This window comes from Ailuropoda melanoleuca, chromosome 16, assembly GCF_002007445.2.
Source record: "Ailuropoda melanoleuca isolate Jingjing chromosome 16, ASM200744v2, whole genome shotgun sequence".
NCBI lineage: Eukaryota > Metazoa > Chordata > Mammalia > Carnivora > Ursidae > Ailuropoda > Ailuropoda melanoleuca.
This window is the reverse complement of record NC_048233.1, coordinates 75,342,362-75,367,171: the sequence shown is the minus strand read 5'-3', so window position 1 is coordinate 75,367,171 and position 24,810 is coordinate 75,342,362. Positions and strand designations below refer to the sequence as shown.

Sequence of the window (24,810 nt, the reverse complement as noted above, 5' to 3'; positions counted from 1 at the left end):
TCTCAACCCTAAGGAATTTCTCAGTGGAGATGTACTTTCGGAATGAGAGTAATAAGGCTCCCTGGCCACTGGTCCTGCCTGGCTGCCCTCACCGCTGCCCACTGCAGGACTTCCTTCACCTCACAGAGCCCATCGTGCCCAAGGATTGGCAGCAGGAGTGTCAGCTGGCAAGCGGCCCCGCGGACACAGGTGAGCTGATGCCTGCCTCTGTGAGGAACATCCCAGAACAACTTTCAGTTCCCACAGGTCTCCAGAGAGCTGCTGCATCTCTCACCCCTATCGCCCTCTGACTCATTTCCCTAGATGGTTCACTTCCCCACCCTGAGACCATTCCTCACCTTCTCCTTCCTCATTCTCAGGCGATGGCCTCCCTTCTCATATCACTGAGGAAAAAAGTGGTGTCCAGGAGCGCACGGGTTCATCCTCCCACCAGCAGGTCTTCCAGCTTACTTGCTGGTATAAGCCACTTCCTAAGGCCAAGCTCTCCACAGATGTTCCGGGTCCATCTCTTCCCCCTTCCACAGGGACTTGTGGGGCCTCGGTGTTTCCTGTTTACTGGGTCAGTCCCATCTTGAAAGCGTAAGGAAGACCCATCAGGGCCCCATCTTCCTCCAGCCACCGCTCCATTTCTGTTCCCTGTGAAAGTGGAATCCTTTGCCTAGACTCTGGTTTCAACTTTCTCAGGGCCCATTCTGTCAGACTCATGCTACATAGCCTTGTGTCACCTTCTCCAGGGAAGCCACTTTCGTAAAGGACCAGTGCCTCCTATCAAAGCCTGACCAGTTCTTAGCTTCTTGCATCTCTTAGCGGCATGCTATAATCGACCCTTCCTTCTTTAGACACTTTCTTGGCTTCTCTGGTTTTTCTTCTGACTTATAGGTTGCTCCCTTACTGGCTTTTTCTGCCCACTAAACAATGGATGGCCTAGGTCTCATCCTCGCCCTTCCTCACGTGTGCCCACGCCCAAGGCGATCCCATCCAACCTCATGGCTTCACATACTACCTCCGTGCAAGGTCCCATCCTTTTATGACTCAGATTCGTGACCTTTTCTCTGAGCTATAGACTCACATATCCAGCTGCTAACTTGAGGTCTCTCCAAATTGATATGCCTGAAACCAAACACTCTTACTCCTAAATCCTTTCTTCCTCCAGGCTTGCCCATCTTAGCAAGTGCCACATTAGTTACCTGCTTGAATAGTGTGACCCTATGAGTCATCTTGAATACCATCTTTCTCAGACCCCACATCCAGTCCACTAGCGGATCCTGTCAGCTTGACCTTTAAAATATATCCTCTTGGGGCACCTGGGTGGCTCAGTCGGTTAAGCGTCTGCCTTCAGCTCAGGTCATGATCCCGGGGTGCTGGGATTGAGCCCCACATTGGGCTCTCTGCTCAGTGGAGAGTCTGCTTCTCGCTCTCCTTCTGCCTGCCTCTCTCCTCTCTCTCTCCCTGTCAAATAAAATCTTTAAAAAAAAAATACATATATATATATATCAGTTCACATCAATACCCTTCTCAGAATCTTCCAGCGGCTTCCCATGACATTTAGAACGAAATCCAAGTTCTTCACCATGGCCTTCCAGGCGCTTCTTGTCTGATCCTCTGCTCTGGTCTGTTTGCCCCTCACTCACTCTGCTATAGTGATCCTGATTTCGTAGCTAATCCTAGAATTTGCCAAATTTATTCCCACATTAGGGTCTTTTATACTTGCTTCCTGCCTACCCACACACTCCGCCCTTGCCCCAAGACCCTCTTCTCTCAGATTCAAGTGTCTCAGTGACTCCAGGTCTCTAGTTGGTTGTGCCTTCCTTAGTGATCCCTTCCTGACTGGCCTACCTTTCCATCCTTTTCTCTTTGCTTTGCTTTTCTTTAGAGCATCTGTCACTAACTTGTGTATGTGTCCGTTGGAAGAGCACCTGGTGTGTGGTAGACAGTCAGATATTTGTCCGATAAACACTGATATGCCCTTTCTCTCCCCCTCCCCGTCCCGTGCCCAGAGGTGATCGTGGCCTTGGCTGTATGTGGCTCCATCCTCTTCCTCCTCATAGTGCTGCTCCTCACCGTCCTTTTCCGGATGCAGGCCCAGCCTCCTGGCTACCGCCACGTCGCAGATGGGGAAGATCACGCCTGACAACCACTCAGCCCCCTTCCCTCTGCCTCCTAGGGGAGGTGGGCTGGGCCCTTGCTCCTGACTGTTGCTGCTCCCCAGCCCATGGACAGGAGACCCTGGGTTGGCCTCCCTCTGATAACCCCAACCTAGATGAACAAGTGGGACTCGACTTGGCCTGTGGCACCTGTCACTCAGCATTCACGTGCCTCCCTATTCACCAAGTACTGTGTTGGACTTGGGCTTTCTCCAGACAAGATTTGCCTCCACCATGCTTACTAAGGACCAGGAGTGTAGACAAGTGTTCAAGTTTCACTCAGGACCTGGGATTGAAAAACTGAAGGACTTAGTGCTTGATCTGCCTCAGCCCTGCCGATCAAGCCTTGCTCTCTCTTGCAGCCCGCAGTCTTTGGCAGACGGTTCAGAGGACGCAGTCTTGCCTCTCAGTGCTTATTTTAGTGGGAAAAACTGCACAACATTGGGGGTACAGACATCAGCCACCAAGGAACCAAATTGTCCAGAGGTCAGCCAGCCAAGTTCTCCTTTGTCCCCCTGAAGCCACCATTAGAGTCAGACATAATGCTTCAGGCGTCTCTGTCACCCTGCAGTTGGAGCAGGTCAGAAGGGTGTTTGGACCGGGGAAGGGGTGGGGGATGGGGGAAGGGGCGTGAGTTATGGTACAGTCATGACACTACAATCCCTCTCAGCTAGGCTGGGGTCTCCAGGGACCAGAGGCAAATGCAGGTTGTGAGCTGGACAGCTTGTGACTGTGGTCCAGAATGGGGCTAAGGCAGCTGCCAGAGAATGAAAGTTCTAGACTCTTAGCACTGTTTCTGTGCCTTTTCTTCATTTAGGGGCCCCAAGGAGCCCTTTGACCAGGTCAGTGCTGGAAGATCCACTCAGCAGCTCAGTTGGGTATGGTTTTATTAGCCACGTCAATAGTGAGCACAAACTGAAAACCACTGCCTGACCACTCTGTCACTGCACGTCAGAGAATAGAAAAGTACCTTGGCTCCAGGACAAGCTTGGCTCCAGGCTAGATAGAGCAGGGACCCTTGGGGCACCTGGGGCACCAACCCTGGAGAAGTTTCTGGAGCTAAGCCCAGAGCAGTAACATGCCAGTGTCCCAGTCCCACAGTGTCCCATGCCACAGTGTCCCTGCTCCAACCCTAAGACTTGGATACCTTTGGCCCTTTAAAACACAGCCGCCTCTTCTCACAGGATTTGTTCCCAGGCAGCGCCAAGCTCTGGCTTGGCCCACACCTTCATTAATGTCTCTCATGTCCGCCTTCCAGCTTCCTCCTGGCTCCAAATGAGAATGTGATAACCTAGGAGGAGTGAGACCAGTCTGACTTGGACCTTCCATGATCAGTCTCTGAGAATTTGGGGGGCTGGCCCAGGGAACCTAGGACTTGGTCAGGAAATACCAGGAAACAGGACAGCAGCCAGGCATTGTCACGACCAAGATAAGGCAAGAGGCATGGAGGGCCTAGGCCAAAGAGTCCACTGTCTCCTGGAAATCTTTACTGACACCTACCCTGGGGTGACTGGCAGGGCTAAGCTGAGGGGGGCCTGCACTCAACCTGGGGGAGTAGGGTAGGGCTTGGCCAATCTGAGATACAGCCTGCTTCACTCACCCATCACAGAGGCCAGCGTGTCCCCCATGGAATTGAACTCATTGAGCTGCAGAGACAAGGGCATAAGCATCAGGAGGAGGTGAGGTATTGGGAGAAGCGCACGTGAGGACTGCACACATTTCTGGTCGTTTTTGGTCAGTGAAGGTAGGTTGAAGCCCTGCTTCCTCCCATCATTTGAGGGCCCAAACCTCACCGAAATGATACCAGAAGATTCTGGGTCATAGAGCTGATACATCATCTTCCCTGAGTTTCCATCAAACACATCGATGGTCCTTAATTCATGGGGTGTACAGCTTTTGAAATTAGGATCTGGGTACCGGCCCACGACAATGAGGTTGTACCGAGGATGCCAGGTTGCCTAGGAGATGGAGAGTTGTCATGAGAGTAAATGCAGAGTACTATAAAGAGGGACATCAAAAGTATTCTTTGCCACTCACAACTGTTAGTACAATTGCCAGCAATTTAATAATGGAGATAAGACCCACACGAAACTACAAGAACAGCTTTCAAGTGCTTACGCATCCACCATCCCAAATTTTTAATCGCAAATTGGCCTCTCTGGACCTTGGGACACCTTCAGGCCTCTGGACCTTGGGACACCTTCTTTCGTGTTTCCTGAGATCATACCAACTGATAAATGTTTTAACATCAGCTTGACCCAGACATTAATCAAAGAGGTAAGCCTACAACCAAGCAAAACGTCTCTGGTAACCAAACCAAATAGGATATAAACTCTGAAGTAATCCCACTACTGTCCCTCCTCCATCAACGCGAATGACGAAGAGTTGAGCAGAAAACGGCTAGTGGCCAAGAAAGGGAAGGAGCCCTGTGTTGCCAAATTACCGCCCTCAACAAATCTGGCAGTCGGAATGACAGAATCACATGGGGTTTTCCTAAGAAATCACAAGGAAGTGTTGAAGGAGGAAAGACCTGGTTAGCAGGAAGGACAGAGTGGTACGTGCTATGGCTTGGAAATAAGTCACAAGTCTCGCCTGGGCAGCTGGAAATTGTCCTGGCTGAATACAAAGTGGAAGATGACACGTGGATCAGTGGGAGCCAACCAGTGAGGAACCCTTGTTCTTAAGAGCTTGGATTTGATTTGAGGTATGTGGGAGCCACTTTAGTATTAAATGATCACTGCTGACGTGGTACTTCCCAGGCACTAGACATGTGTTTTAAGTATACGGATTCTTCCAACAACCCTGCCTGTCAGATACTGTCATTTGCTTTTTGGAGATAAGGAAACATCCAAAATTGAAGCGGCTTACCCAAGGACTCTAACTGGGGGTGTGGGCCTGCCTGAAGCTGGTGCCCCCACCACTATGCTCTGTTGACGAAAGAACTACAGGCATGAAACCTGGAGGTCTGAAAAGGGGCTGCGGTGTTAGAAAAAGAACAGAAACCGGGAGAGCAGAGGAACGGGCAGAGTTGAGGCTGCCTGGGGCGTGGGCAGGAAGGAATCTGAAGACTTAAAGACTGTCAGCCTTGGGGGCTGAGGTCAGCTGGGGCGCCAGCAGCACACGCAGGTAACTGGAGGTGAGGGCAGAACAGCTGGGAGGTGGGCTGGGACGAGGAAGAGAGCTTATGGGAGACAAAGAAAACACAGCACAGTGGGATTGCAGAAGGGGGACAGAAGTTGCAGAGAGTGCCCAGAGAGAAGAGACAGCTTCGTGAGGGTGCAGGATGAGATCTGGGATTAGGGATTCCAGATCCGGCCTCTCCCAACCTCAGGTAGACCCAGTCCGTCCAAGTGATCACAGCTCCCTGCCTCCCTCACTTACCTTGATGGGCGTCAGGTGCTGGAAGTGGCGGTGAGGGTGTGGGATCAAGCTCGGAGGGCAGTCCCACTGGGAGGCCGAATAAACCCGGAGCTCACTCTTCTGGTCAGTGGTCAGGAGCTGGGCTCCATCGGGACTGAAACAAGCTAGCAAGTGAAAAGCCCCAGAGCTGAAGGAAACCCAGGCCCTTGTTATCCTGGCTGCCACAGGCCTTCTCCTGCAGGGGCACCCTCTCTCCCACTCCTCTCTAGATGGGGGTGGAAGGGAGGAGGTGAATCTGGACTGTGAACAAAAACATTCTAGAAACGGGGCGCCGGGGTGGCTCAGTCGGTTAAGCTGCCAGACTCTTGATTTTGGCTTGGCTGGGTTCGTTATCTTAGCTTCCTCGCTCAGCGGGAAGTCTGCTTGTCCCTCTGCCTTTGCCCCTCCCCCTGCTTGTGCTCTCTCTCAAAAAAATAAAATAAATCTTAAAAAAAAAAACCATTCTGGAAACTTAGCAGCTGTTGGAGGCAGCTAGAATCAGAAAGTTTCCAAGACATCCACTTGGCCGATGCGCTCAGGGTAGAGGTTTAACCTAGCAGCTTCTGAACTTTGAGGGAAAATGCCAGAAGTGGTTGGACAGGCAGGGTCTGCAGGAAGGATGAGGTCTGGTATATCACACCTGCGTTGACAGGATGGTTATGCGGCAGCGAGTGGAGGAAGCTGGATTTCCCTCTAACCTGGCGCAGGTCCCAGATTTTCACTGTTTGGTCTACGGAGGCTGTGGCCAGGAACCAATCACAGCATGGGTTCAAGGCCACGTGGGTCACTTTCTTTTTGTGCATTCTCAGATTCCAAAGCTGCAGAGAAGGGCTCCCTTCAGGTGGGGCGCAGGGAGGCTGGGGTGGGTGGTGGTNCTGCCATCCATGTTCAGCAGGATCACGTGCCCCACATTGTCTCCCGTGACCACCATTCGGCTTCTGGCAGACACATCCAGACTGCAAAACCAGAAGCTGGAGGGAGAAACTGTGCTGTAAGATTCTTGGGGACAGAGGCAAGGTCCATTCAGTCACTGTTGCAGCTCCAGTGTCTAATCAGTATTTGCTGAGGGAATAACTGTCTCGCCACAGACTCCCAGCGAGGATCCCTCAGACTTGTCTACTGTCCAACAGAGGGGATGGGGCTGATGGGCTCAGAAAAATGTCCAGTTACTCAGCTAGTAAGAGTCCTTGAAGCAGTCACAGCTCAGAGCCATGAGGCAAATCCCCAGGCTAGATTGCCCCCTACAGCCCTGGGTTCTGAGGAAGACCTGTTTATTGCCCTCTCCCTTCACTCTCTACCACTTGGGCCAAAGGAGATGACAAACCCAACGGGGACTGCCCAGTTCTGTTCCGCAGATCTGGTGAGAAAGGAACTTCTGCCCCCTTCTGAGCATTTAGGGAAAAAAAGCATACACAACTCTAGGAGCTCTGTCTTGCTCTTTTGTCTCTCAGATGACTTGAGGACGAAGGGGTTGGGTTGCTTCGGGGATCCAAAAACCTGGCCAGGAGAGCTCAGATTCATATCTTTTTCTCACAAACACTCAAATCCTTGCTACAGTGCTTACAAATCCCCTACAAATGTCTTTCAGAGGGAGGGTTTCTTGAGGAAGAATGACATGGAACTGAGAACTGAGTCTATCCTGTCTCCTGCCCTGACCTCAGTGGGGCCGCCCAGGAATAACGTCCAATGCCAGTTAGACCCCCCACACCCTGGATTCTTCAGAGAACAGTAAGAGTCAGGTCTCTGCCTAGACATCCAAGTGACGAGCATTTTGTAATTTCTCCAGCCACTTGCTCTTGGAGTGTCCCACGTGCTCTGCGGACTCGACTCTCCCTTTAGGCTTCCTTCCATCAGCGAACTGGTTGCGTCATTACACCCCAGTGACGTAGGGAATGAAATTTTAAATTCCTAGCTCCTGCTCCAACCTTCCAGTGGCTTTCCAGGCCAATGCCATGTTGACGACTGAGAATCCAGGTCTAGTCTAATACAGGAACGCCTCACAGTAAGAGCAGAAGCCCCTACCTTGCTGGGAAGAGCGGAGGTTCTAGACCACCTCACTGAAGCAGTAACACCCCCGGAATGCAGGAGGAACAGCTCCGGAAGCTCTCAGAGAGGGGAGGCTGGGAAGTGGCTACCATCTCACAGTTCTTCCCAGTGCCAGGTTTGGGGAACACATGTGAGGTCTGGATGCTCTCACCAGAACTATGCTGAGAGCCCAGAAGCCCTTTCCCTCCTAGTGAGGTTACTCACTTGCAGGTGCCTGAGCTGGTAAAAACTCGGAGCGTGTTGCCTTTAAAGTCTTGCAGCCTAGTTGTTCCCTCCATTGAGGAGGTGAAAAACTGGTTGGTATCAAGAGGGTTAAACTTCAGCCCAGTGATGCTCCCTCCAGCTCCAATCTAACACAAGGAAGAGAAAAGCCAGTGAGTGATGATGGCCCAGGCGGAGGACGAGACCTTGGTACACCGACCAGAGCCAGGCAGGCCACAGGTGCAACCAGGCCAGCCGAGGGGCCCGACACGGGAATGCGCTCCATGACGCTCCCTCTTACTTAAGACTTTAGTTTTAATGGAGTGGGTAAAAAATTAACATACAGTACATGTGGCTGTTTTTAGAAGACAGTTCTATGAATTTGAACACACAGTAGAGATTTGAATAGCCACCACCCAGATCGGGACGCAGAACAGTTCCATCCCCTCAAAAACTCCCTTGTGCTCTCCCGTCGTCGTCACACCCCCTCCCCTACCTGTAACCCCTGGGCACAGTGGTTCTGTTCGCCATCATTCTGCTGTGGCCTTGCCTTGAATAGAGTCACAGAAGTGAATCCTACAGTACGCGTCCTTTTGCGACTGGCTGCGTTCACCTCACTCAGCATAATGGCCCTGAGATGCAGCCAAGTTGCTGTGTGTACCCTCATTAAGTGCTTATGATGTATCAGGCACAGTTTTAAGAAACTCTACAGCTTCCAGAGCTCCATCTCCACTTCCCATGCTGCCGCTATCCCAGCCTTACAGACTATAGGGCCTCTGACCCAGCGTCCACTTAGCTCACTCCACATGCTCACTGGCACGTCCGTCCCCTGTACAAAGCATTCTAACTGGTGCCCGTGGTCTGCCCAACCCTTGCTGCCGGGATCATCTTCTGCTCCCAACAGCTGAGTCCTGTGCTCACCGAGGCTTTGTGGTGAGCTGTTCTTAAACCCACTTATGCCCGTTGTACTTTTTGTTGTAATTATGTGATTTAATTAAACATGTAACTTAATTACATGTCGTTTATTTACCGTGTCATTAAAAATTTAAACTTTAAACATTTCAATGAAACATTTAAGCATTTACTTAAACATGTAATTTAATTAAACCCAGGAACTACGTGCAGAAAGGAAGACCACAGTTATTTCTATAGGAGCCATGTTGAATACTTGGAAAAACTAGATAAAAATGAATTGCTAAAAATGATAGTTGTCAAATTAAGCATGGGTGAGATACTTATAAACACTTAAGAAGTGGGAAATAATAACAATTCAAAAAGAATCTGCAATCGGATTGCTTCACAACTGTCTTTAAATTATGTCTCCATGGGGCACCTGGGTGGCTCAGCTAGGTGTCTGACTCTTGATTTCGGATCAGGTCATGATCTCATGGGTTGTGGGATCAAGCCCTGTGATGGGCTCTGTGCTCAGTGGGGAGTCTGCTTGGGATTCTCTCCCTGCAGGCCATTTGTGCAGTCTGTCTCTCTCTCTCTCAAATGAATAAATAAAATCTTTAAAAAAAAGATTTATTTATTTTTTTTAAGGCAGAGGGAGAGGGAGAAGCAGACTCCCCACTGAAGAGGGAGTCCAACACAGGGCTTGATCCCAGGACCCGGAGATGATGACCTGAGCCGAAGGCAGATGCTTAACCATCTGAGCCAGCCAGGTGCCCCAATAAAAAAATCTTTAAAAAAAATTATGTCTCCACTTTCAGGGAAAGGGAAACTAGACCCTATAAAGAAGACATTATGGGTGTGATTTATGTTAGACCAGGTGAGCCCTCATTAGTGAACCGTTACTCCCAGAAAAGGACTGGACTTATGTCGAACATTAGTAATAAACCCATATATAAACATTTTAAGTTAAAATGCATGTGTGTTCTTCTTCTAGTAAGGGTAGACTTCAGTGGTTATGAACAACTCTGAGAAGGAAGAACAACAGGGCAAAGTATGATAAAGAAATAAATTGGAGCTTCCTATCCCAGAGATGGTGGTTAGCTCGTGTTGGGCCAGCCTTCTTTTGAGCACTAGAAAAAGGAAACAAAATCGGTATCTTTAAAGAAAAGTTTTTGAAGTCAATGGAGAGCTATGAAGGCATCAGGGACTTGAAGACCGACATCCTAGAGAGAGGAGAAGCGGAAAGGTAGGCCTGACTTTTGGATGCTGCTTTTCCCCTCCAGGCCTATGCAGCCCAGAAAGCTGTGGCTTTGAAGCAGAGGAATGGAACTGCAGAGAAGCTGAATGGAAAGCGGTGGGTGGCTTCAAGGCTGAGAAGCCAGGCTGAGGCCTTGCCAGTCTCGTAGGGCAAATGGGGCAGAACTAGACTTCTGACCTGCCAAGGAGGAAAGGTGTTGGAAGAAATCTAGCTTTTACTTAGGATCCCTGACATGCTAGAGATAAGAACAAACTGGAAAGAGCCTGACCCCGACAAAGACTGAAGTCCAGATTCAAAACATTTCTTTTTTTTTTTTTTTTTTTTTTTTAAGATTTTATTTACTTGACACAGAGAGAGAACAAGCAGGAGGAGCGACAGGCAGAGGGAGAATTAGGCTCCCCGCTGAGCAGAGAGCCTGATGTGAGGCTCAATTCCAGGACCCCGGGATCACGACCTGAGCTGAAGGCAGATGCTTAACCGACTGAGCCACCCAAGCGCATCCAGATTCAAATCATTTCAGTCTCATTGGACGAAGATGATCTCATTCCATCCTACCCGCCTGTCAGAGGGGAAAAAATTGTCTCTGGAGGAAAATACCACCACTCAAAACTCCAAATTACCTCTACAAGTTTTCATATGCAATATTTGGCATTAAATTTAAAATCACCCAGCATATCAGAAGATAAGGCCAAAACCAAAAACTAAGAGGAAAAAACAATAGTTGAAAGACATAGGAGATCTAGATATTAGAGCTATTAGATACAGGCTTTAAAATAATTGTGATTAATATACATTAAAAAAAATACAACTGGGGCATCTGGGTGGCTCTAGTTGGTTAAGCGTCTGCCTTTGGCTCAGGTCATGGTCCCGGGGTGCTGGGATTGAGCCCCACACTGGGTTTCCTGCTCATTGGGGAGTCTGTTTCTCCCTCTCCCTGTGCCCCTCCCCCCACTTGTACTCCCCCCAACTCTTTCAAATAAATAAGTAAATCCTTTTTAAAAAAAACAGACCTAGGGTCACCTGGGTGGCTCACTGGTTAAATGTCTGCCTTTGGCTCAGGTCATGATCCCAGGGTGCTGGGACTGAGCCCCGCGTTGGGCTCCCTGCTCTGTGGGGAGCCTTCTTCTCTCTCTCCCACTCCCCCTGCTTGTGTTCCCTCTCTCGCTGTCTCTCTCTGTCAAATAGATACATAAATAATCTTTTAAAAAGTTAAAATTAAAAAAAATAGACGTAATTTAAAAATGGACAAAGGATTTGAACAGACATTTTTCCAAAGACATGCAAATGGCCACAAGCACATGAGAAGATGTACAACATCATTAGTCATCAGACATACCATTTCGCACCCACTCAGAGGGCGATGATAAAAAAGATGGACAATAACAAGTGGTGACAAGACAGCCCCTGAAATGGAAGAAAATACTTGCAAACTAGATCTGATAAGAAGTTAATATCAAAAATATATGAGGAACTCAATAGCAAAAAAACAAACAAAAAAACCCCCAAATAATCTAATTAAAAACTGGTCAAAGGACTTCAGTTGACCTTTCTCCAAAGGAGACATACAATGCCCAACTGGTATATGAAAAGGTGCTCAACGTCACTAATCCTGACCCCAGGGAAATGCAAATCAAAACCACAATGAGCTATCACCTTACACTTGTTAGAATGGCTATTATTAAAACAACAAAAGATAACAGGTGTTAACAAGGGTGTGGAGAAAAAGGTACTCTTGTACTCTGTTGATGGGAATGTAAATTGGTTGAGGCACCGTGGAGAGCAGTATGGCGGTTCCTTGGAAAATTTAGAAAGACCACATGATCCATTAATCCCATTTGTGGGTATATAGCCAAAGGAAAAAAAAATGAACTTCTCACTGTGTTATCTTCCCTCCTGTGTTCACTGTAGCTATTCCCAACAGCCAAGGTAGGAAAACCACCTCAGTGTCTGTCAACAGATGAAGGGATAAAAAAAATGTAGTATGTATATATGATGGAATATTAGAGAGCCTTTAAATAGAAGGAAATCCTGCCATTTGTGACAACCAGGATGAAGTTATGCTAAGTGAGCTAAGTCAGACTCAGACAAATACTGCAAGATCTCACTTTTATGTGGAATCTACAGATGGGGAATTCATAAAAGCTGAGAGTAGAACAGTGGTTGCCAGCTGCTTGGGGATGAAGGAGATGGGGAGATGTGGGTCAAAGGGTGCAAAGCGTCAATTATGCAGGATGAATAAGTTCCAGAGATCAATGTACAGCATGGTGACCATAGTTAATACTATATTGTATATTTGAAGATTTCTTTTTTTTTTTTAAGATTTTATTTATTTATTTGACAGAGATAGAGACAGCCAGCAGAGAGGGAACAAAGCAGGGGGAGTGGGAGAGGAAGAAGCAGGCTCACAGTGGAGGAGCCTGATGTGGGGCTCGATCCCACAATGCCAGGATCACGCCCTGAGCCGAAGGCAGACGCTTAACCGCTGTGCCACCCAGGCGCCCCTATATTGTATATTTGAAATTTACTAAGAGAGTTGATCTTAAGTGTTCTCAGAACACACATGGTAATATGTGAAGTGATGAATGTTAATTAGCTTGACTGTAGTAATCATTTGCAATGTACCTGTGTTAAAATTCACACTGTATGCTTTAAATATGTGCAATTTTTATTTGTCAATTATACCTCAATAAAGCTGGAAAAGAACACAAGCATTGTTAAGGATATGGAAAAGTTGAAGCCCTCCGACATTGCTGGTGGGAATGTGAAATGGAGTAGTCGCTCTGGAAAATGGCTTGGCAGTTCCTCAAAAACTTAAACATAAAGTTACCATATGTCCCAGCAATTCCACTCCTAGACGTATACCAAAGAGAACAGAATATGTATGTTCATGTGAAAACTTGTACACAAATATTCATAGAAGCATCCCCAGTGAAAGAAGGGTAAAGATCAGGGGCGCCTGGGTGGCACAGCGGTTAAGCGTCTGCCTTCGGCTCAGGGCGTGATCCCGGCGTTATGGGATCGAGCCCCACATCAGGCTCCTCCACTATGAGCCTGCTTCTTCCTCTCCCACTCCCCCTGCTTGTGTTCCCTCTCTCGCTGGCTGTCTCTGTCTCTGTAGAATAAAAAAAAAAAAAAAAAAAAAATTTTAAAAAAAAAAAAAAAAAAAAAAAAATCTTAAAAAAAAAAAAAAAAAAAAAAAAAAGAAGGGTAAAGATCAATGACTCAAAACATGCATCCAAGGGGTTGTGAAAGTAACAGGAAAAGAAAGTAGGAGACGGTGGGTGACTGACTCTTGATTTCATCTGGGGTCATGATCTCAGGGTTGTGGGACTGAACTCCGTGTTAGGCTCTGCACTCAGAGTAGTCTGCTTGTCCCTCTCCCTCTGCTCCTCCCCCTGCTGTCTCTCTCTCCCTCTCTAAAATAAACAAACAAATAAAATCTTTTTTAAAAAGTAGAAAAAAGAACAGAAATTAATGAAACAGAAAACAAATATAATGTGAGAGAATTAAAAACAAAAGTTGGGGGGTGCCCGGCTGGCTCAGTCAGTAGACCATGTGACTCTTGATCTCAGGGTCGTGAGTTCAAGGCCCGCATTGGGCATGGAAACTATTTAAAAAAAAAAAAAGTCGGTTCAACGAAAAGACTAATAAAATTGATAAATCCCTGGTGGAACTGACCAAATGGAATTCACAAATAACCAATATAATAGATCAAAAAAGGGATATCAATATAAATCCTAGACATCTTAAACAATTATTAAGAGGATATAATAAGCAATCTTATGCCAATAAATCTGAAAACTTAGATGAACTGGGCAAATTCCTTAGAAAAATACAAACTTGCTAAACTGACAGAAGATGAAAGAAAATCAGAATCGTCTGATATCTATGAAAGACACTGTATTCACAACTAAAAACTTTCTTTCAGAGTAAATTCCAGATCCTGGTAGTTTCACTGCTGAATATACTAAACATTTAAGGAAGAAATAATATCAGTCTTTTTTTTTTTAACTTTGTTTTCCAACTATCTCAAAGTCTTAGAAAAGTTGCAAAAATTATACAAAGCACTGCTTTTCTGTAAAAAAAAAAAAAAAAAAAGCTTTTCTAGAATCATTTGATAATAAATTGCCAACATGATGTTCCATCACCCTCAAATACTCTACTGTGTATTTCCTCCAAGAACGTGCTCCTATGTAACCACAACAAGACCATCAAAACCTAGGGGTATCTAACGTAGTTCAAACTCATAGAAACAGGAAGTATAATTGTGGTTGCCAAGGGCTGAGGGAAGGGGGAAATGAGGAACTTATTCAGTGGGTACACAGTTTCAGTTTTACAGGATGAAAAAGTTCTACAGTTCTGCTCTACAATAATATGAATATAGTTAACACTACCATACACTTAAAAATAGTTCAGTGATAAGTGTTATGTGCTTGTACCTCAATTTTTAAGAGGCAATATTACTTGCTAGAGATAGAATTGGAAAGGTTAAGAAAAGGGGGGTGTGTGAGAAAATGTAAATGAAAAATTCAAATATAATAAACTAAAACAAACATACAAAAATTACTCAGTGGAGGGGCGCCTGGGTGGCCCAGTCGGTTAAGTGTCTGCCTTCAGCTCAGGTCATGACCTCAGGGTCCTGGGATCCGAGCCCTGCAGCAGGTTGGCTGCCTGCTCAGCGGGGAGTCTGCTTCTCCTTCTCGCTCTGCCCCTCCCCACAACTCATGCTCTCCCTCAAATAAATAAAATCTTTTTTTTTAAATCAATCAGTGTAACATCACATTAGCAGAATAAAGGGGAAAAACCATATGCTGATATTAAGAGATACAAAAAAGGTATCTGATGAAATTTGATTATCCTTCATGATAAGAACTTCTGGTAATTTATTTTATTTAGAAGTAAAAGGGGGAACTTCCATAGTCTGATAAAGGATATTCAAAAACAGACAAGTTTTAAAACACAAACAAGCACCTATGTATATACCTAAGAGAAATGAAAACAGGTTTTCAAACAAAAACTTGCACATGAACATTCACAGCTGTTGTATTCATAATAGCAAAAGGTGGAAACAACGCAAACGTCCATCGACAGATGAATGGATAAATAAAATGTGGCATATCCATATGATGGATTATTATTCAGCTATAAAAAGGAATGAAATACTGAGACATTCTACAGCATGGATGAGACTTGAAAACATTATGCTAAACGAAAGAAGCCAGACCCAAAAGGACAAATATTGTGATTCCATTTATACGAGGTACCTAGAATAGTCAAATTCATAGAGACAGAAGGCAGATTAGTGGATCTAGGGGACGGTAATAGAAAGTCATTGTTAATGGGTACAGAGTTTTATTTTGGGAAGATGAAAAAGTTTGTCAGATGATTGGTGGCGACAGTTGTGCAATGTGAATGTACTTAATTGTACACTTGAAATGGCTAAAATGGGGGGATGCCTGGCTGGCTTAGTTGGAAGAGCATGCAACTCATTATCTCAGGGTTGTGAGTTCAAGCTCCAGGTTGTGAGTTGAATGTAGAGATTACTAAACAACAACAAAGGACCCTTAAAAATGGCTAAAATGGTAAATTTTATGTTAGGTATAGTTTACCACAATAAAAAGTAGAAGAAATCGTACATAATGATCAAAGATGAAAGCCTTCTATGATCAAGAACAAGACAAGCACGTCTGCTATACTTAATATTCAACAATATACTAGAGGTCTTTGCCAATAGAATAAGGCAAAAAAAGAAGTATAAGAACAATAAAGAAAGAAATTAAATTCTTGTTATTTGTCGATGACAAGATTGTGTAGGAAAAAATTTTAAATCCTCGGAAAAACTATTAAAATTAGTAAGTGTGGGGGCGCCTGGGTGGCACAGCACTTAAAGCATCTGCCTTCGGCTCAGGGCGTGATCCCGGGGTTGTGGGATGGAACCCCACATCGGGCTTCTCTGCTATGAGCCTGCTTCTTCCTCTCCCACTCCCCCTGCTTGTGTTCTCTCTCGCTGGCTGTCTGTCTCTCTGTGTCAAATAAATAAAATCTTAAAAAAAAAAATTAGTAAGTGTGGATTTCTGCTTCCAACCATGATGGAGAGTCTTATTCTCCTGCCTTAAACAAGTAAAAAAATGTGTAAGATACGTGAACTAGATTCTCAGACATTGGACAACAGGCAGCACAAGACAGGAGGGAAATAAAGGAGTTAGCCCTGCAATTGCCCCAGCGTAACTGCTTGGAGAGAGTACTCAGGCTGCAAGACAGGAAGGAACCACACAGCCTAGCAATCTCACTGAGCTGAGGAAACAGAGTTTTAGGAAAGCCAACATAGCAAGAATTGGTGGGCAAAATGCTGGGGAGGAGAGAGACACACAGAAGGAGCATTCTGGAGATTTTCACAAGGGTCCCCTCAAATCTTTGGAGGAAGTATTAATGTATAAGTGTGTCTGAGGAAACTACCCAAGACTGGGGGATAGGGGCAGGGAGAAATGCCATAAAAAAGTAGGGGAGAAATCCTCAGAACAGTCTGTATTCTCAATGTCCAGAAAGAAAAGACTTAATGTACAAAACATCAAGTCCTCAGAAGGGTATTGCCTCAGGGTGAGGACAGCTTGTATCTACAGGCTGCCTTGAACCCACGCTAACTGGGGTAGATTGAAAAATGGTCCCCAAGATGTCTATGCCTTAATCCATGGACCCTGTGAATAATATGATAGATGACAAAAGGAACTTTACATACATGGTTAAGTTAAGGATCTTGAGATGGGAAAATTATCCTGGATTATCTGGGTGGGATAGATATAATCAAAATCAAACTGGTCTTCATAAGAGGAACACAGGAGGAGTCAGTCAGAAGAGAAGGTAATGTGATGACAGAAGCAGAAATCGGAGTGATGCACTTTGAAGACAGAAAAAGCAGCCATTGCCCAGGAATTCAGATGGTCACAAGAAGGTGAGGAAAGGAAGGAAACAGATTCTCCCCTCAGAACCTTGAGAAAGAACCAGCCCTGCCAACACCTTGGCCTTAGCCCAGAAAAAATTATTTCAGACTTCTGACCTCCAGATCTCACTGTAAGAGAATAAAATTGTATTGTTTTAAGACAGCAAGTCTATGGTAATTTGTTATAGAGGCAATAGGAAATGAATATAGTAACTATATTAACAAAGCTTAAAAGCAAGGCTTGAAGGTCTCAAACTGATTATAAGTAACTGCTTCCCAGAACAAAGCCAAACAATATTTAAAAGAATACAACACAATCCAACATCCAACAATGTAAAATTCACAATGTCTAGCATCCAATGAGAAATTACCAGGCATGCAAAGAAGCAGGAAAATAGAACTCATAACCAGAAGAAAACTAAATGAATAGAAACACCCTCAGAAGTGACACAGATGATAGAATTAACAAAAACATTAAAATAACTATTATGAACATACTCTGTACAGTCAAGAAAGTAGAGGAAGTAGTGAACATGAAAAAAGAAATGGAAGATATTGGGGCACCTAGGTGTCCCAGTCAGTTAAGCATCTGCGTTTGGCTCAGGCCATGATCCTGGGGTCCTGGGATCGAGTCCCGCATCAGGCTCCTTGCTCAGCAGGGGGCCAGCTTCTCCCTCTGCCGCTCCCCCTTCCTGTGCACATGCACTCCCTCTCTCTCCATCAAATAAATAAATAAAATCTTTAAAAAAAAAGGAATGGAAAATATTTAAAAAGGCCCGAATCAAACTTCTAGAGATGATATACAGTATCCCAAAAACCCCCAAACATCTAATACAGATTAGATAATGCAGCAGACCAGTGAATATGAGAGACAGCAATAGAAGCTATGCAAAATAAAATGGGGGGCATTAAAACATGAACAGTTTATCAGTGACCTGTAGGGCAATACCTAGGAGCCTAACATATATATAATTGGAGTCCCAGAAAATAAAAAGGAGGGAGAAAGTACTTGAATAAATGATGGCCTAAAATTTTCCAAATTTGATGACAAACTCATAGATCCAAGAGATACAATGAACCCCAAAGAGGAGAAACATATAGAGTAATACCCCAGACAAATCACAATCATTTTTCAAGCAGCCAGAAGACAAAAAGAAAAATAATGTAAAGAGGAACATAAGAATGAGAGAAGACTTTGCATCAGAAATCATCCCTAAAGTAGTAAAAGCAAGAAAACAAAAACAAAAACAAAAGCCTGTGAACCTAGAATACCTAGCAAAAATATCTTTTCCCCTAAAAAAGGCAAACAAACAAACAAAAATGTATCACCAAACAACCTACATTATAAGAAATGTTAAAGGAAATTCTTCAGGTAGAAGGAAAATGTTACAAAAAGGAAATCTAGGGGCTCCTGGGTGGTTCAGTTAGTTAAACGTCTGCCTTCAGCTCAGGTCATGGTCTCTGGTTCCTGGGATTGAGCCCCACATTGGGCTCCCTGCTCAGCGGGGAGTCTGCTTCTGTCTCTTCCTCTACCTTACCTGCCACTCCCCTGCTTGTGCGCTCTCTCTCTGCCCCTCCCCACTGCTTGTTCTCTCTCTCTCAAACAAATAAATAAAACCTTAAAAAAAAAAAAAAGGAGGGGCGCCTGGGTGGCGCAGTCATTGGGTGTCTGCCTTCGGCTCAGGGTGTGATCCTAGTGTTCTGGGATCGAGTCCCGCATCAGGCTCTTCCTCTGGGAGCCTGCTTCTTCCTCTCCCACTCCCCCTGCTTGTGTTCCCTCTTTCGCTGGCTGTCTCTGTCAAATAAAAATAAATAAAATCTTAAAAAAAAAAAAGGAAATCTAGATCACACAAAAGAATGAAAACCACTGGAAATGGCAAATATGTAAATATTGAAGTTTTTCTTCTCATTTAAAAAAATCCTTAAAAAATACCTACTCTATAACCAGTCATTCCACAACTAGGTACTTACTCAAGAAAAATGAAAACATATATCCACACAAAGCTTGTACATAAATGTTTATAACAGCTTTATTTTTATCTGGAAAAAATCCAAATCATCTTCCGCAGGTAAATGGATAAATTGTGGTACATTGATATAATGGAACACTACTGAGAAAGAAAAAAAAAAAACCTACTCATACACGTATAAATGTAGGTGAATCTCAAATAATTATAGAGTGGAAGCCAGGGGGAAAAAAGAGTATATATTGTGCTATGTCATTTATATAAAAGTCTAGAAAATGCGAATTAACCAATAGGGGTAGAAAGCAGATCTAAGGTTTTCAAAGGTACGGACCAGTGGATTACAAAGGGGTATGAGGAAACTTTGGGGCTGAAAAAAAGACACAAATAGCCCATATTGAGAATGTGAGGGGAGGTATCACTAAAGATTGTGTAGACATTAACAGGATAGTAAGGAAATACCATGAACGAATTCATGTCACAAAACTCAGCAACTTAGTTAAAATGGACAAATTCCTTGAAAGACAAACTACCAAGCTCATTCACAAGAAACAGAGAACCTAAACTACCCCACAGCTATGAAAGATATTGACTATATAGTCAACTTCCCAACAAAGAAAACTCCAGGCCTAAAAATATGACAAAAATTTTAAGGAAGAGATAGTATCAATTCTACACAAATAATTCCAGAAAATACAAGAGGTAGGAATACCTCCTAATTCTTTTTATGAGGTCTGCATTACCCTGATACCAAAGGCATTACAAAAACAAAAGGGATAGGATATTTTCAGTGGTCATCTGATATATGATTTTAAATGAGAATATCTGACATAATAAGTAAAAGACAACAGATTCTAGGGTAGAATATTTAATCATCTAAGCAGAAGTATGGGTGTGTGTAATAGTGTATACACACAGAGAAAGATCCCCAAATGGAGATTTCAAGTCATCTTTATTCTTTATGCTTTTCTCTGTATTGTTTGAAATTCTTATAAGCATGGATCATTTTACAATAAGAGTAAAACCAAGTTATCTTCATTTTGAAAATGTCATACGTGTTTCCTTGCCAAAGACCTGCAAGATGTAAAGATCAGAGCCAAGGTCAGAGGACTAAAGAAGTAACAAAAATGAGGGGTGCCTGGCTGGCTCAGTCAGTGGAGCATGTGACTCTTGATTTCGGGTCGTGAGTTCAGGCCCCACATTGGGTGTGGAGCCCACTTAAAAAATAAAAAAAAATTGGGGCGCCTGGGTGGCACAGCGGTTAAGCGTCTGCCTTCGGCTCACGGCGTGATCCCGGCGTTATGGGATCGAGCCCCACATCAGGCTCTTCCGCCATGAGCCTGCTTCTTCCTCTCCCACTCCCCCTGCTTGTGTTCCCTCTCTCGCTGGCTGTCTCTATCTCTGTCGAATAAATAAATAAAATCTTTAAAAAATAAATAAATAAAATTAAAAAAATTTAAAAATTAAAAAAAGTACCAAAATGAGGCTCCTTCAGTCCCTGTTCTGAAATCAACTTTCTGTTAGTATCTGGGAGTAAAAACAGATAGCTCTCCAGACCACCATAGCCTTCCTCTGTTCCTGTCTAGCTTCCTGCTAGTCAGAAAGTTAGAAGCTCAGCTCAATCTCCGAGATAGTGTGAGGAAATGTCACTCAAAGGCACATTATACTAAAGAGTGGTATAAACCAAAAGGAAGCCTCAGCCTGGCACAAGTTGAAAGCAGATGTCATTCCCTTTTTGGTCAGGAGGCTCTTCCCCTAGGACACCCTTAGGCTACTTCTTAAATTTCTCTATTCCCATGTCCTAGATTCCTAGGGGAAAAAAAACAAAAAAACAAAAAACAAAACCAAAAAACAAGTGTCTTCCTGTCTGAGCTCTGGCTTTTGACTTCAATTTAGAACTGCCCCTTCTGGTGGTCACCTGTCTCACCGGCTGGGCAGGAAGACGAGCTCTGTCCAAAGCATTTTCCCTGGCTGCCTTTTTTCTGGCTTCAAGCACCTGTCTTCTTGAACACCCATCTCATCTCAAGCCTGTCTAACCTGGCCTTTTCTGCTGGGCTACTTTGGGTTCACCCTTGGCCTCATCTATCTCTTCTGTTCCACTTCTGGGTATATGCCCCAAAGAACTGAAAGCAGGGACTTAAAGAGCTATTTGCACACCCAAGTCCTAGCAGCATTGTTTACAATAGCCAAAAAGGTGGAAGGAACCCAAGTGTCCATCAGCAGATGAACAGAGAAGCAAAATGTGGTAGATGCATCAAGTGGAGTATTACTCAGCCTTAAAAAGGAAATTCTGACACCTGCTACAACACGGACGAACCTAGAGGACGTTATGCAAAGTGAAATAAGCCAAAGGATAAATATAGTATGATTCCACTTATGCAAGATACTCATGAGAGTGTCAAAATCATCAAGACAGAAAGTAGAATGGTGGTTGCCAAGGATGGGGAGACGGAAGAACGGGGAGTCAGTGTTTAGCGGGTGCAGGGTTTCACTTCTGCAAGATGGAATTCTGGACACTAGCTACACAAGAACTCCAGGGTACTTAATGGTGCTGAACTGCACACTTACAAATGGTCAGGACGTACATTTTAGGTGTATTTCATCACCATCTTTAAAAATCAGAACACTTCATGTAAAAAAAATTGGGACTTCAGGCTTCATTTGAGCAAATCAGTCTGATACTGTCATGGGACCTAGATTCTTCCATGTCAGCCGTCTCCAGTTTACTACTGACACCACCCCCCATCATTCTTTTTCCTGTTTGGCTTCGTTAAGCATGTGAGTTTGTGGCTTCTGCTCTAAACCCAGAGCCTCATTTTTTACAGTACAACCCTCCACTGTCAGCCCCCTGCTGGGCTAACTAAAGGTCTTCTCTTTGCTGGAGGGGGCGACACTCTCACCCCTCAGCAACTGGTGATAAATACTAACCATCCCTAAAACATGCTATGCCAAGCTTTGCCCCAAACACATGCTGCCTTTCCTTTTTCTCTCCATTTACCTAACTATTGCTCTTCCTCGCTCCCCACTCACCCATGAGCCTTCTCTGTTGACTCCAACTCACCAGAGGTTCTTTCTTCTCTCACGTTTTGTAGCATTTGTACTGCCAATTATCTTGCATGTATACATCCCATCTACCCAGTTACACTTCAAGGCCCTCACTCATTCAACAAGCATAAAGCAGCTACTCTAGGCCAAACATTGTTCTAGGCACTGGGGATATGGTGGCGCACCAGAAAGACAAGGTCCCTCTTATCATGGAGCTTGTTTTCCAAAGACATTTGTATGGGCACAGACATACAAATGAGTAAAACATTTCAGGTACTGAAAAACATTGTGGGGAGAGGGGAGCGAAGCCGGGTAAGGCGACAGGGAGTGAATGAGGGAAGTAGGGGCTCCTTTAGACAGAATGGTCAGTGAAAGCTGTTTGAAGTACATTCAGCCAAGACCGGAATGATAAGAGGGAGTTAGCCGTGAGGAAACCATGGGAAAGAGTACCCCAGTCAAAGAGAAGAGCAAGTGGAAAGACCCTGTTTAAGGGATAGAAACAGCTAGTGTGGCAACAGCATAGGAAGTGAGGAAAGAGAGCAGTAGAAGACGAGGCCAAGGGTTAAGAAGAGGCTCAGATTCTGTTCTATGTGATAACTTACAAGAGAGTGATCAATATTTTATACCTTCTGATGTGTTAAGGGCTGGCACTCAAGGAAGATTTGAGTAGCATTACCATTTACTTGTTTGAAAATACCCAGTTCCTTCTGATCCCAATCATCTCCTCGTTCCTGGATAACTTTTCATTCCTTCAACAAACACTTCTTCAGCACTATTGACTGGCCCAGGGAACTGCTCACCCCTTTAATGAAGGTGGGTTTGTCCTTTATGCCAAAGTTCCAGAGCATGATATCTCCCCCTTTGGAACCCACAGCCAGGGTGCTGGGGTGAGTTGGGTGCCATGCCAAGGATGTGGCCCTCCTGTCAAAGGGGGCAGCCTTTTGGAATATCCGGTAAGAAGCCAGAGAGTGCAGAAAGGCCTGCTGGAGACCCTGACACAGAGGGAAAAAAAAGAATTAAGTTGAATTAAAACCCAAGTCCTGGGCAAATTGCCAATCTCTGCCTCCTCCATAGACGAGCTCTAGGGCCAAGTCCTCCCACCAAGGGAAAACTAACTGCCTGGCTCTATGCATGAACTCATCCTGGAAAGCAAGGGGACAGAGTGCATTCCAGATGAGACCTTTGCTGCCTGAGACTTCTACCTGGCTGAATGCCCAGTAGGTCTGTCACCAAGGTAGAGGTGATCTGACCATGCCGACAACCGACTGAACCAACCCAGCATCTAAAATGAGAACATCCTAGTAGTGAAAAGGTACCGGGCAACCCCCTGAGCACTTCAGCCAGGAACCGCCTCACCTGTTGTAGCGATGGCCAGGCAGTGTTGCCCAGCTTATGCTGGTGGAGGGCCCTGACGATGCTGTATGGTGGCGGGACCTGCAGGCTAGCCAACCCCGCCCAAAGGCAGCCCGAGTCAAATCTTCTGCTAGAACCTGCCAAGCAGAACAGACACATATTTTCCTCTCTCTTCTCACGCACGGAAGAGTTTCCTGCTGAAATCTCAGAAAGAAAGCCTTGTTTTTTCATGCGGCATAGCCAATCTCTCCCATCACCTCCTAAGGCCTTTCCATGGTCTGCTCACTCTCGCCCAGCACAAGAAATAAATAGTGAGTAGGGATTCAGCCCCTTGCCCCAAACGCTCCCCAAAATAGTAATTCTGAAGTGAAACTAAATATGAAATCATATGAAACCAAACCCTTGAAGGGTTTCTGAGCCCTGAGCCAAAGAGACACGCAGGAATAAAGTTTACGCAGAACTTTTCCCAGTGGCTTGGAAAATTCATACTAGGGTTGGGTGGCAATTTTAAAATTACATATGATACACAATAAAAGGATTTTAGGATAGCACAGTAGAAGTGGACTGGGGAAAGGAGTATCTTTAAATCCTGTATTACAATAATGTATAGGTGACCAGTTGTTGGCCCTGAGTCCAATCTGTTCTTTCAGAAACCAGCAGGATCCAGAGGGTCTGGAATGGCTCTAAATTAGCTAAGCTGCTTTCAGAGAGGTGGATACACTTAGAACAGGAATAAAGATGTATTTGAGGACCTGGTCTCTATGAATCTGGCCTCTTGACAACCCATTCCTTCTTCTTTTGGACAAAAAGCGCTTCATCAACAACCCCCTGCTCCAGTCTTCTGTGTTCCTTCACACTCCTTATCGCCCCAGGTTCAAGCCCCAATAAACCGCAGAGAATGAATTTTCTAAGGAAGGAAATTGAGGGTTCTTACAGCGGAAACCAAGGACACACAGCTAGCAACCACGACTATCGAAATTCAGCACACACACCACCAGGCAAGGTAGGATTATTTTAAGCAGTCCTCCGTGTGTAAAAATCCTGGTACAAACAAGGAATTTGAAGGTCCGTTGTGTGTTATGTAATGGAGCTCATCTGACTCTTCCCGTCACCTGAGAGGGGTTAAGCCCAAGCTCTATGATGTCAAAGGACCTGCAGAAAAATGCACAGCCCGAGGCATCCGAAACTTGGGACAGCCTCGAGAAATCAGTAGCACCCATCCCCCACTCCAGCCTCCTGCGTGAGAACCCCAAAAGGCGGAATTATTAAAGCAGCAGGCGCAGGCAGTACCGGGGCCCTTCACACAGAGCTTCTTGGCCTCGGGCTCCAGCTCCCGGGGGCTTCTGCTCCTCTTGCTCTTGGGGCGCACAGACACCTCGGGGGTCTTCTGGGTTTCTGGGCGTTTCCTAGGAGCCATCGCGTCCTCCGTGCGAAAGGGTACTATGCCCTATGCCGAGATCGTGGAGGCAAGATTGTGAAGCCTCTGGGGAGAAACAAGGCGGGGACCAGGGAACTAAGCCAACTTCCCGCCAAACAGCCTCACCGCTTTCAATCTGGCTTCTAGCTCTG

At 45.2% G+C, this 24,810-nt stretch overlaps 2 protein-coding genes across 5 annotated transcripts in view; one reads left to right on the top strand and one right to left on the bottom strand.

The window, feature by feature from the left end:
- ACP2 (acid phosphatase 2, lysosomal) overlaps nucleotides 1-6,002 on the top strand; it is a 10,572-nt gene extending 4,570 nt beyond the window's left edge. The window contains exons 10-11 of one of the 3 annotated variants that reach the window (XM_002921631.4): nucleotides 14-189; nucleotides 1,998-6,002. In XM_002921631.4, coding sequence (XP_002921677.1) covers nucleotides 14-189; nucleotides 1,998-2,131 — 310 coding nt within the window. In that variant the 3' untranslated portion in view covers nucleotides 2,132-6,002. Of the gene's footprint in view, nucleotides 1-13; nucleotides 190-359; nucleotides 1,357-1,997 lie in introns of those variants that run through there. The other 2 variants (XM_034646365.1, XM_034646364.1) reach the window with 2 other exon arrangements.
- Nucleotides 3,015-24,810, bottom strand: DDB2 (damage specific DNA binding protein 2). Of its 2 annotated transcripts, XM_034646363.1 has the most exons (10): nucleotides 24,532-24,808; nucleotides 23,245-23,378; nucleotides 22,689-22,880; nucleotides 7,794-7,939; nucleotides 6,419-6,514; nucleotides 6,184-6,365; nucleotides 5,526-5,668; nucleotides 3,938-4,102; nucleotides 3,745-3,790; nucleotides 3,015-3,435 (listed from the first exon to the last, which is right to left on the bottom strand). In XM_034646363.1, exons 1-10 carry the CDS (start codon nucleotides 24,656-24,658, stop codon nucleotides 3,386-3,388), a joined length of 1,281 nt encoding a protein of 426 aa, XP_034502254.1. In that variant the 5' UTR covers nucleotides 24,659-24,808; the 3' UTR covers nucleotides 3,015-3,385. The 2 variants fall into 2 exon arrangements, with proteins under 2 accessions (XP_034502254.1, XP_034502253.1); XM_034646362.1 differs by having other exon boundaries at nucleotides 3,745-4,102; nucleotides 24,532-24,810.